The sequence below is a fragment of the Marmota marmota genome, unplaced genomic scaffold (assembly GCF_001458135.2).
Source record: "Marmota marmota marmota unplaced genomic scaffold, marMar, whole genome shotgun sequence".
Lineage (NCBI taxonomy): Eukaryota > Metazoa > Chordata > Mammalia > Rodentia > Sciuridae > Marmota > Marmota marmota.
In genome coordinates this window covers 9,221,302-9,234,071 of record NW_026000206.1, presented here as the reverse complement: position 1 = coordinate 9,234,071, position 12,770 = coordinate 9,221,302, and the positions used below count along the sequence as shown (strand labels likewise).

The following is a 12,770-nucleotide window of genomic DNA, read 5'->3' as shown; positions in this document are numbered from 1 at the left end:
TTCATTCCCTATGCAGCAAGTGTGGGGCTGCGAGCATGGTCGGCAGCAGACCACTGTGGGGACCCACGATGTGGCAGAGGCATCAGGGTGTCCAGGGGGGAGGGGAGTGGAGGGAGGCAAAGGGACTACTGTGGCCACAGCTAGAAAGACACACTGCCCAGGCATCCTAGGGTGTCCTGAGGATCAGTGTCCTCTGTGTCTGGTGTCTAGCTGCAGGACATGGTGAGACAGGTGGGACCCTGATTGGGAGGGCCTGACCCTGTCCAGTAGAAGCTGGGCAGACTCCAAGGAATAGCCTGGACTCTGGCTGCACTCAGAGCCTGGAGGGGTCTCCACACTTGGCTCACATGAAACCAGTTTTATCTTCTAATTTCTGGCCACTAAAATATATGTATACTCAGGCTTCCATATAAATTATAATAGGAATTAAAAATAAAATCATTTGTATAACTGTGAAAGGAATCAAAGGGAAATCATGCTTTCTTCCTATTTAAGGAAGCAGACACCTGATTAGAAGCCGGCTCTTCGGCTAACACCTGGGCAGGGGCTGAAGGGACTGGGTAACGGAGCCCCATGCTCCTGTGGCATGGACAGATGCGATCCCTGATTTTTTTCCCCCCACATTTCCACAGGGATGTAAATCAATTTAAGTACTGAAAATAGCCACAGAAAGGGGAAAAAAAAGATGGAGCTCTATTAGTTACCATGGGAATTGCTAATTGAAGCACTTCTTTTGTCTTTTAAACACCCTTGCCATTCTTGTGACATTTAAGATGATAAAATTAAGGGAGCCAGCCTCTATTTCCTGCTGTTTGATAATTATACAAATATCATTATGGAAGTTTGAGTTAAAGACTTTTTTTTTCCAGAATAAAACCCACTATTGCAGCCATGGCATACTTCTTAAGGAAATCAGCCTCGGGCAGAACCGCGGAGGTCAAGAGCAGCTCCTCAGAGTTCTGAGAAACTGGGGGAAAGGTCCCAAATACTTGCATGGCCTTTCAGTGGAAAATGGCCAGGCAGATGCTCCTGTGGTTTAGGGAGAGAGCAGTTCCTACGTGACCCAGAGCGCTCTGACCTCCCCACAGAGCCCTGGCATCCAGGAGCCCCAAACGGCCCAAGTTCTGAAAAGCACACGGCCAATAGCAATGCTCGCCAGGAAGGAAACTCCAGGGTGTCGGCTGGTGCAGAGCTTTCCTTAAACACACCCCGAAACCGCACTTGTACCCAGGGACCATTCCTGAATGCCGCCCACCTGCGTCTCAGTGAGGAGGGCCACAGCTACCTAACGCCAGCACCTTTGGACCGGGAGAGGGAATGCTGGGCAGCAGGGTCACTTATTAGGAGAAAGTCTTTCCCCAAAACTCAACACTGTCCAGCTAGTCAAGGGCTGACACACGGCATGAGAAACTTCATTAGTTCTTAGACACAGCTAGAAACGATATAGAAATACAGTTAACGAGGGGGAAGGACCCCCTGCCAGAGGACTGGGGAAAGGATGCAATCACCCGCTTCAACCTCAAGTGCCTGGGTTTTGCAGGGAGTGGACTCCTCAGGAAAGAGGCTGGACAGCACTGGGGGCTGCTGATGACCCTGACACTCACTTTAATAAGGTAAAATCGAACACTTTTGCCAAATAATGAAATGCAGCAGAGTTCACACAGTATGTAAGTCCTCCATGAGGGAGGGGAGCCAGCCTTCAGTCCCGGGCTGCTCTGGGGACAGCGCCCCAGCTGCCACTGCCCAAGGCAGACTCCTTCCTCTGGGCAGGACTTCTGCCCCAGGGCTCAGGGCCTTCCAGGAAGCAAGTATGAGTGGTTCTGGCACCAGGGCTGGTGAGCTGCTGAGCCACTGCTGCTGACCGCTGGAGACCCTCCCTAGCCAGGTGGCTCCCCCACCTGCACACCTGTGTGCACCCCTCCCCCACATACACATACACACGTGCTCTGCTGCCGCAGGTAGGGTCTGCCGCCAGGGGTTCTCCACCGCTTCAGGGCTGGCAAGACTTCCTCTGTCCACCTTGGATTCCTCAACTAGGTTCTGCCCTCCCAGCAATGCAAAGAGTCCTCTTATTTATCCGGACAAAGTATGCTCATTCAAAACAAAACAAAACAAACAAACAAACAACAACAAAAAAACATTCCTGAGCACCTACTGTGTGCTCTGAAGACACCAGAATGGACCAGCCCAGAAGCTGACTAGAAGCATGTTGACAGATGAGGAAGTGCGACTTGGCCTGGCCGTGGGTCTCTCTGTAGGAAGTGACCTTGGCTGAGGTCTGAAGGAGGAGTGGAGAACATCCAGACGTTTCTGCCTTCCAGTGAGTGTGGCGTGGAGAGTGGGCCATGCTCCACCAGCCTCTGCCGTGTCTGCTCACTCCAGCCTCTCTCCCCTGGGGGGGGGGGGGAAGGACCCCAGGGGACAGCAGGTCACCCACCCAGCCACATACCTCCAGGAGCCTAGTTGCTGTCCCACTGGCTATCCTCAATAGATCCCTTTGCAGATGTACCCCTTTTCCACAGCCTAGCCAATGTTTCTCAGCCTGGTACCCCCAATCAAGACTTCTGCCTCTGCATAGGAATCTGAGGACACCCCAGTTTGGCATATCCAAAGCCCCCAGCCTAGCTCCCATCTCTCCCAGATCCTGGCTCCTGTTCATGGCAAGGTCCTTCTTACACACCTGGGCATTACCTAAGCTTGGGGGTTCTTTGCCATGGCACTATCAACGTTTTGGATCAGATAATGTGTCCTGGTGTTGCAGGGTGCTCAGCTCTATCCTCAGCCCCTACCCACTAACTGCCAATAATATCAACCCTCTCCCGAGTCATGACAATCACATATGTTTCCAGACACAACCCATGTCCTTAGAGGAGGGGGGCAAAACTAGCCCCACTGGCTGCAATGGCTTCCTTGGCTTCATCTGAGGACCAGGAGGTGGAAGTGCTGGTGCAGAACTAGGAGCAGGCCCACCCCTGTCCTGCAGACCCCACGCCCACCAAGGCACACTCCAGCAGCCTCACTCTGTCCACATGAAGGGTGGCTTCTCCTTACTGGGGGCTGCTCTCTGTTCAGCAGAGAAGCTATGAGGTGTCATTGTCCTGTAGCTAAGCCATCAGGAACATGTGACTTTGCCTCTTTGGGCTGTGACTTTGCCTGCCTCACAGTGCTGTGAGATAACAAGAAGGGACCCTGTGGCCTGCCATGCTGCCCGCAGGGGCATTCCATCTGTGTTGGCTCCAGCAGGTGCAGGCTGGCACCTGGGGCTGCCTCTCCATGAGGCAGGCCATGAGCCTGGGGACAGACCTCTGCACTCTCTTCCTCAGCCACCAGTGCCAAGAGGGGTTGCTGTCCACTTCTACTCCTGGACCCTGGCAAAGAAGAGCCCAACCTTTACTGCATTTCTCTGTTGTTATCTAGAGCTTAAAAAATAGTGAATGTCCATTATTCAATGAAATCAAAACAATCCAGTGATACACAGAGGCAAGCGGAGAGTTTCCCCCACTGCAGAGCAGCAGCTCCTGGGGTTACCCATGCTGAGCTCCTGCCCAGTGCCACCCTCTCCCGCTCACTCAAGTCTGCCCAGGGCCCACATCAGGCCTCGAGCCCAGGGTCTTGTCTGTGCTGCTCTCTGTCCTGCAGGAGATGGAGGAAGTACAGTAAGGCCCAAATCAAGCATCCCTCATCTGAAACACCAGGGACCAGAATTTTTTTCCATATTTTCATATATTTCTAATAAAATATCTTGGGGATGAGACCTGAGTCTAAACATGCCATTCATTTACATTTCATGTATTCCTAATGCCCTAGCTGGCAGGTGATTTTATAGACTTCTAGTGCACCTGCATTGTGATTGGTTTGTCACACAAGGTCAGGTGTGGAATTCTCCACGTGGCATCATGTTGGTGCTCAAGAGTTTTGGGTTTGGGGGCATTTGAGATTTCGGGTTTTCATATTAGGGATGCTCAACCTGCATGTGACTAGCAGGTCCAGTAACGACTAGGAAGGGACAGACAGTACCAGGGAAAGAGTCGCCCACCTGCGGAGGACACCTCCTCTCCTGCCACAGCATAGGCATTCCTGAGCCTGTCTTTGTCAGAAAGTCTCTACTGTGTGAGGAAGTATCAGTTCATTCCCAAGTTCAAGGCCTCCGTGGCAGCCTCCTGGGAGATGCTCCTTTCCCGACTGACCGCTGTCTTGTTGCTCTGTTGCAGAAGGAGAGGCATCTGCTAGGGGAGACGCCAGCTGCAGGCCTTTGCCACCCTCCCCTCCAGCCAAGCCTCCTGGCCTCTAAAGACGCATTTTCAATTCTCCCTGCCGGGTGCCTTCCAAACAGCTCCCCAACAAGCCCAGCACTGTTCTCATCTTACCTCCGCCAGCCCCGCTCCAAAAAGGAGACGCCGTCACCAATAACGATGAAATAATCAGACTGCAGCTGGGGTATTTTGCTGAATGTCTAATCGTTCCCATTTGTCTGGGCTGAAATAAGCACTTCTGTGCCCCCAGAGAAGGCTACATACATGCTGGACACGTGGGAGCTGAGCAAGACCCCTGGTCGGCCCACAGCTCTACCCTGAGAAGCCCATCCTGGCATGGTCTGAATGCACACTGAGAGCCACGGGGAGGGGTCGGTGGGAACCCCTTGTTTCTAGATAAGAAAAAGCTTAATAGCTTTGGATGATTGGAGCTAAGTGTTCACAAACTAAAGCAAGACCCAAGCAATGGCAAATGTACGCACTTACTGAGCCAGGAGGTCAAAGATGCTGTTGGAAGATGGAGGATGGGGGTCCAGGAGCTCAGGGTCTCAGGGGACCAGGTGAAGTTGTGGGGGGACCAGAACCCAAGAGGCCAAGGAGGCAAACTGGCAGGGGAACTGACTGCTGATGGGCAAGACAGAATCCACAAGCCCCAGGCAGAGAAATCATCGAAGGGCTGGAGGCCAGAGGAGCTGAGCAGGCACCTTTCAGGGAGAAGACAAGAAATCTTGGCTTCCAGCAAGCAGAGGCTCCGGTTGCTGTGCATCCTGAGTGCACGCCCTTTGCATGTTTGCAGCATGGGAACGCAGGGCAGACCTGCAGCCAGCGGCAGGAAGGCCCACCCCTCCCAAATATCCTCTCAGATGCCACCTTCTGGGCTTTCAGAGCCAAGACCAGGCAGCAGCAAGCCTGCCCCTGCTGGAGGGTCATCTCCTGTCTGAGCTGCATCGGCCATCCGTCTGTTTCCCTGACCTTCCATCTTGTTCAATCTTCTGCAGTGATCATCAGCACAGTCCTGCTTCCCCAGAGGACTCTGCTCTCCACAAGGATGGGCGCCAACTTGTACCTTCCCCTCCCCTGCAGCAGTGCAGACTCTCCGTAAATCTCCTTTTGATTGATAAATAATAAATGCAAGGGCTGTCACGGGTGGCCTCCAAGCTCTGTGCCGGAAGCTTCACACATCACCTCCGTGTTCTCTCCGCGCCTGAAGGTGGTGTTGTTATTTGCATTTATGAGCGAGGGAAAGGGGAATTAAAAGATAGCCTGCTGGCAAGTGGCCGAGGACCACAGGGCGAGGCCTCCTCCTTAGCCGTGCCCTACACCGAGCCCTACCCCGTGCCCTACTCCGCCCTGGTGGAAGCACTCAGCTCTTTGTGAAGAGTACCATTTAAGCTCAGCACCTTCCCAGCAACACACCCACCTGGGCTGCTTACTTGCTCAGCAATCATTTTCCTTGCAAATTTAGGAAGGTCACCTTCCGTCGTCAGGCTTATTTCAACAATTATTACAAAATATAAATTAAGGAAGTCTAAATGACGTGGGGATGTGTAGCTACACTTTAAAAACAAACAAACAGAATTTCTCAAGTAATCCAAGAAAAACCAGAGTAGGGCACGGGAAAGGCACGTGCTGGCAGGATTTGTTCCCCGTCCATAGGTTCAGAAGGTGGCTGCTGAGTCCGTGAGTAAATGAAGGAGCCCTTCCTTCCAGGAAGCCCACCCCGTCTGCCCACTCCCCTGGAGCCTCAACCTGCGGTTAACCTGGATTTCTGTTTAAAAACAAAAGAGAGAGAGAGAGAGAGAGAGAGAGAGAGAGAGAGAGAGAGAGAGAGAGAAATAGATCATTTAAAATGAGTCAGTAATTAATAACCTTCTAAAACAGAAATTACCAAATACAGATGGATCACTTGTGAATTCTACCAAATATTTAAGGAAAAACTTAAAGCAATTCTTGATCATATCTTCCAAAAGATAGAAGCAGATGGAATATTTCATAATTCACGAGGCCAGCATTTCTCTACCACCCAAACCAGACTGCGACATTACAGGAAAAGAAAACTATTGACCAATATCTCTCATAATCATTGATGCAAAAACCTCAAGACAATATTAGCAAATTGAATACACCAATGGAAGAAGAAGAAGAAGAAGGAGGAGGAGGAGGAGGAGGAGAATAATAATAATAATAACAATAATAATAATAATAATAATAATAATTATTATTATTATTACACAGCACAATCAAGTAGTATTCATCCCAGGTATAAAAGACTGGTTCAGGGGCTGGGGTTGTGGCTCAGCAGAGTGCTTGCCTAACACGTGCAAGGCCCTGGGTTCGATCCTCAGCACCACATATATATAAAAATAAATAAATAAATAAATAAATAAAAGTATAAATAAAGGTATTATGTTCAACTACAACTAAAAAATAAATAAATAAAAAAAGACTGGTTCAAAGTTTTAAAATCAATTCATTGCATCAACAGGGTAAAGAAAAAAATCACATGGTCATATGAATGGGTACAGAAAGATCATTTGATGAAGCCCAAAACCAATTTATGACAAAAACTCTCACCAAACTGGAAAGTGGAGAACTTCCTCCAATTGCAGAACTTCCTTAAATTAACAAAGGACATTTACCAAAAAAGCTAACACCTAGCATCTTCCTTAATGGTGAGGAAATAGATGATTTTCCACTAAAATCAGGATTAAGGCAAAATGTCCCTCTCACCTCTCCTTTTCAACATCATTCTTGAGGCCCTGACACTAGGAGACCAAAAAAGGAAATAAAAGGTACTGACCAGGAAGTAAGAAGTGAAACTGCTTTTGCTCACAGCAGGCCATGACATGGTTATCTATGTACAAAATCTAAAAGGATCCACAAGAAATCTTTCTAAAACAGGCAATGATTGCAAGGTGACAGGGTTCAAAGTTCATATAAAAATGTTAATCTCTTTTCTGAACACTGGCAATAAACAAGTAAAGTTTTAAACTAAAAACAGAATACTATTTATATTAGCACCACCAAAAATAAAATACCTACTTATACATCTAACAAAATATGTACAGGATCTACATAAAAACTGTAAAACTCTGATGAAAGAAATCCAGAACTAAATAAATGGAGAGATAGTCCATGTTCATGAACAGGAAAATTTAATGTTGTCAGGACATCAGATTTTCCAATTTCATGTACAGATTCAAAGCAATTCCAATGAAAATCTTTATATTCTACAGTGTATATCAACAAAATGGCTCTGAGATTTCCATGGAGAGGGAATAGATCCAGAACAGCTTCCGCAATGTGATGAAGAACAAAACCAGAGAGCTGGCACTCCCAGGCTGAAGACTTTCCATAAATAGACAATAGCCAAGATAGAGTGGCACTGGTGGACGAGTAGGCACCCAGACTCCTGGAACAGAATGGAGAGCCCAGAATGGACCCAATAACCATGGCCAACTATCTTTGATAAAAGAGCAAAGGCAATACAATGGCAGAAAGAGAGTCTTTCCATACTTGGTCCTGGAACAACTGGACATGCCCATGTGAAAGAAGGAAAGAAAAAAAAAATCTAGATACAGACCTTACGCCTTTTACAAGAAATCAACACAAAACAGATCACAGACCTACACGCAAAACTATAAAATCTTAGTAAATAACATAGGGGAAAAAATCTAGATGGCACAGTGAGCTAGACATTATTATCCCTACTCTGCAAAGGAGAAAATACAACAGTCTCGGGCTCTACTCAAGGTCTCACAGCCAGAGAAAGGCAGAGCCTGTCTGGCTCCAAACCCGGTGTACTCTCCACCACGTGGTGATGAGGGCGTCCAGGGAGAGGAGGCCTGGTTTCTCTAGGCAGGAGGGCGAGGCCAGAGAGATGCACTGAAGCTCCGTGTGGATCTGGGGAAAGGCAGGGTGAAATGACGTAGGTCTCGCTGGACAAACAGGGAACGTGCAAACCCATGGATGTGCACTCTTTAAAAATGGAAACTGACCTCTAACAGAGGCACAGGGGAGAACACGCCTCCGGATATGGTGATCCCTCCTCATGTGTCCTCATGGCGAAAGGTGGCCATTCAAGGGTGGCTTCTGAGGAGCAGAGTGCCGAACAGAAGTAGCGTGCCCAACTCTGAACTAGATACCTCCGAGAACCTGTGTGCATTTGTATCAGTCTCTGTGCTTCCTCGACTAGTTCAAACTTAAAATAAAATTCTTCTTCTGATCCATAAGTAACCATGATCATTGTAAAAAAAAAAAAAAAACCACTTTGTAAACTAATCAAGCGATGCAAATACAGCATAAAATGAAAGTAAAACTGAAGTGCCCACATTTTAGTGCTGTCCCACGGCACCAGTCCTGCTCCATGCATGTGCCATCTCATGTCAGTTACCGTCCGTGTGGCCTTTGCAAGCACACCACTCCCTACAGCCCTGGTTTCCTTTCCTCCTCTTTGTCTCCTTTCAGACTCCTGCTGCATGCAATCCGTGTGACAACCTCCAGTGTCTTTGCACACCTTTGTACCTGTGCACACACTTAGAGATGCATGAGTGTGCACGGGTGGAGGCTTTGGGGGAGATGATCGCGTGCTCATGTTTTCTCCCTCATCAATGCCTCGCAGAAATCCCAGCCTGACAGCCCCCAGGATCTGATGAATGAACTCCAGGAGCTGCATGCGACTCCGTGATGGGCAAGTGCCACCAATCTTTCTGCCACCTTTCACTACTGAAGGTTCCTCACATTTTTAATTTCATTTAATTTTATGCCACAATAAACATCCTTGAACACATGTCCTTACTTATTCTGAGACCCTGAAATGAGGGCATTGAGTTCTCTTTCTTGGTAGGAATTTGAGCAGCCACAGAGCAGGTCATCTGCATCAGTCAATGGTTTACACACAGACGGCCATTCTTTCCCCATGAAAGGTGGTGCGGGATTTCTCTTAGTACTTGGGCTCTGGGGCAGAATCTCAAATTAAATAAATTAGTTACATAAAAGTTACATATATTTACTATCAATCACTTGATGATTTCAATGCACTTAATGCATTTGTCCTTTAAATAAATATGGAATTATTCAGGGGAAAAATGACAGTCTCACTTAATACTTGTATATTTGTCCCAGGAACAATTTCTCAATAAGGAGCTCAATGTTACCATATCCTTGGGAGAGTAGCTCAAGAAGACTGAAATCTCCTTGTAGCAGAATAAGAGAAGTATTAGAAATAAAGCTTGGGCTGAAGTTTTGCTCAGGAGGGGCAGAGTTTGTGCAACTATCTGGCAGGCTGTCTGGCCACAGCAGCTCCACGACATCGTTCTGAAGGTTAGCTGGAGACCTCCTAAGTGGCCTCTGCCTCCGATTGTTAGAAGCCAGCATATTTGCAGAGTGACAGTGAGAAACGAGAAGGACCCTCCTCCTCCTGTTGGAGCATGGAGGGATCTGCTGGACTCCCGTCCACATTGAGGTGGTTGAAGGGGCCCCATTCCCTTCCTGTCCTCCAGGAAGGACTCTGAAGAAGGAAGCCACACCACTGCAGCCTCCTCTACCTCTGCCAGCGTCACCTCACCGACGCCTTCTCTGACCTGGTATCTGATGCTGTTTCTCCAGTCACCTTCCGGCACTCTGCTGGGTTCCTCCCAAATCTCCTCTTGGGTCTCCTCCTTCTCAAGATTCTGGGTGCAGCCCAGAGCCTGGGGCGAGCTCCCCAGAGGACACCCAGAGGCATGCTAGTCAGAGGCAGAGCATCGTGAAAAGGTGACGCACAACCTTCTCCTGAACCACAACATGGGCAATTGGGAGACCCCAGCAACGGCAGTGAGGGTCCAGGGGTCAGTGATGTCGGAGGATAAGTCAGAAGGTATTTCTAGGCCCATTTGGCTCACAGCAGCAGCTGGGAAGGGAGGGGCAATGAGGCTTGGAGAAGGAAATGCACCACTGAGGAGAAAGCCAAAGGGCTCCTGCCCCCCACCCTGGGAGCTCCACTCTGGGAGCCTGGAGAGAACAAGGGTCCTCAGCCCCAGTGTCCCACTGTTGGGGGCCTCTGACTATCCTGGGGACACCTGACCTATGTCCCTGGGGATGTGTCCTAAGAGAGTCTTTGGTTCACTGCCAACCTCTTCCTGTGGAGGAGGAGCACACACTCTGTCCCCATCAGCTTCCTTGGAAGCACGGCATTCACTGTTGTGGCATTGGTCCTGAGAGAGGGGCCTCCTCAGATGAGTATCCAGAGCAGAGAGCGAGACACAGATGCCCAAGGGCAAGGAGCCCAGTGTCTGACTGGCACGTCACCTTGGCCTTTCCCCTTCTATCAGTTCACCTTGAAAGCTTCTCCATGCTGACCAGCCAGGGCCCCAGTCCCCCTGCTCTGCCCCTTCAGAGTCTGCGTAACCCCAGCTCCATGTTTACTCATCAAACAACTTCAAACACCACACACAGCGGCATTACACCCAGTTCTGGGGATGCAGGAAGGAAGGAGGAAGGGGTGGAACCTGCCTTGGGTCCAGCCTGTGATAGCCATAAGCACCCCTCTCTCTCCCTCTTCCTTTCCTATTACCTGGATGGGAGGTGTTGCCATTCCCCAGCTACCGGCTCGCTAGGGGTCTTCCTGGACGGCTCCCTCTCTTACCATCCACTGATTCCCGGGAACTACACTTTCTCAGCTCCATGGAGCCCGCCACCTTCTCCATTCCACTGGTGCTCATTTCAGGTCCATTGTGATCTCTTACTGCAACAACCCCTGAACGTGCCTTCGTTTCCAGCCTGTTCCTCCAGCAGATTATTAACCACATGAGCCAGAGGGATCTTTCAGATACACAGTTCCACTTGTTTCCCCCTGCTTAGACTCCTCAAATGGATTTCTGCACTCTACCCAAACTCCTAAGAGGACTTCACAATCTGGTCTTTGTCTACTTTTCTAGCCTTATTGATCTTTCATCCATGGGCACATCACCCACCATCCATCCATCCATCCATCCATGCCAAGATCCCTCCACCTGGCCATCCAGCCCCAACTAACTCATCCGAATGCCTAGTACCTCCCAGAGCTCCTGCCCATCAGCAGCTTCGTGACACGCTGCTTTGGTCTTCCTCTTAATTCCCAGTCCCACTTCATACCCCAGTTCTCACCTCCTGTTCTGCTGTCTGGACCTCCCTGGGCTCTCGGTGTCTTGGCAGCACTGGGCCCCAGTTTTCTGCTGCCCCACCCTGGCCTGAGCTCCAAGCTCGGCCGCTGGTTGCCATGCCTCCCTGACAGACGCAGCTCCCACTGTGGTGCGACAGCCCCGTGTTTCTTCTTGACTTTCCAGCCCCTGTACCAATGGGAAATACTTCCTCCTTCTTCCCCCAGAGCCTATAGCTAGGTCAGCACACGTGTCCCACAAGTAATATACCCGCCCAACACTGCCCACTCTTGTGGGTGCATCCTGCTCTGGTGTGGCCACTGCAGCCGACCGTCCAGCTTCAGAGGCACGGGCTTCCCTACCTCTGTTGGGAGACTGGCAAATGGGAGGACTGGGAGGTCTGGAACTAAGTCAAGGAAGGGCAGACAAAACGCCCCTGGCAGGTGCTGCCCAGCTACACATGAAGGGGTCTCCAATTTCATCTGCTCCAGAGGATGGACTCAGAGGCAGCGAGGCTGCTCTGGAGGCCTCTGGCCCAGGCCAGGCAGCAGGACTTCCTGGGGCTGTGGTGGGTGGGACCTCACAGTGACTGCCCCATTGTCTCACTGTGGGAGGTGGCTTCACTGGGCTTCCTCTAAACAGGACTCTGAGGCAGGCCAGGAGATCTGAGCAGCCTGCTCCCAACCACCTCCCCTGTGGGAACAGGCAGGAAAGTCCCAGGATGCGTGGACACAAATGTCCAGGAATCCATGGGGCCACAGAGCACGCCCAAAGCCTCCAGGCTAGTGGGAAGGAGCTCTGAGAGAGGACCAGCCATGCCCTCCTGATTCACAGCTCACAGGGAGGAAGGGCTGGCAGTAGGCACATTTGGGGGTTTCTTACAGGTAGCTAAGGGAAACACTGAATTCTCTGACACAGTCTGGAAGTTTGGTGATGAACACAGTCTCTCCAGTACCAGAAAGAGCACACACTGGTGAGCAGCTCTGCTCTGAACCACGTGCTTAGGAATGATCTCCTTAAATGCCCTCTCTGGAGTTGGAAGAGCCTGATTGTTTCCATTAGACAGGATGTGCCGCTGCCTGGTGGTTAGGAAGAGGATACAATCATGGAAAAACAGTCGAGGTCTAGGCCACAGCGTCACTCAGGTAGCCCCGCCCCCGCAACGCAGACTGCTTCTGAGAAGAAGGAAGGAAGCGCTGCACGTGCCCAGCACAGAGGAGGCTGGATGTTGCGCCAGGGGAGCTGTGCCCATGACAGTCCGGCCCCCAGACCAGGGGTGCAGCTTCCAGTTCCTGCTCAGGTGGGATCCTCTAAAGCTGTGGTGACAGTCCCATCACATAAAATGTACCATTTTCTCCCTTTGGAATGTGCAGTTTGGTGGCAGCAAGGGCACCCAGGT

General features: G+C 50.2%; 1 protein-coding gene across 4 annotated transcripts in view; it reads right to left on the bottom strand.

Moving 5' to 3' along the window:
• The window catches only part of Ptpre (protein tyrosine phosphatase receptor type E), a 101,925-nt gene extending 90,111 nt beyond the window's left edge, over positions 1-11,814 (bottom strand). For 2 of the 4 annotated variants that reach the window (XR_007343208.1, XM_048791386.1), the window contains exon 1: positions 11,379-11,814. Coding sequence is in view for 3 of the 4 variants with exons in the window: in XM_048791386.1 (XP_048647343.1) it covers positions 11,379-11,492 (114 nt within the window). In the remaining variant the exon portion in view is untranslated. The remainder of the gene's footprint in view (positions 1-11,378) is intronic. The other 2 variants (XM_015498399.2, XM_015498398.2) reach the window with 2 other exon arrangements.
• Positions 11,815-12,770: the final 956 nt, after the last annotated feature.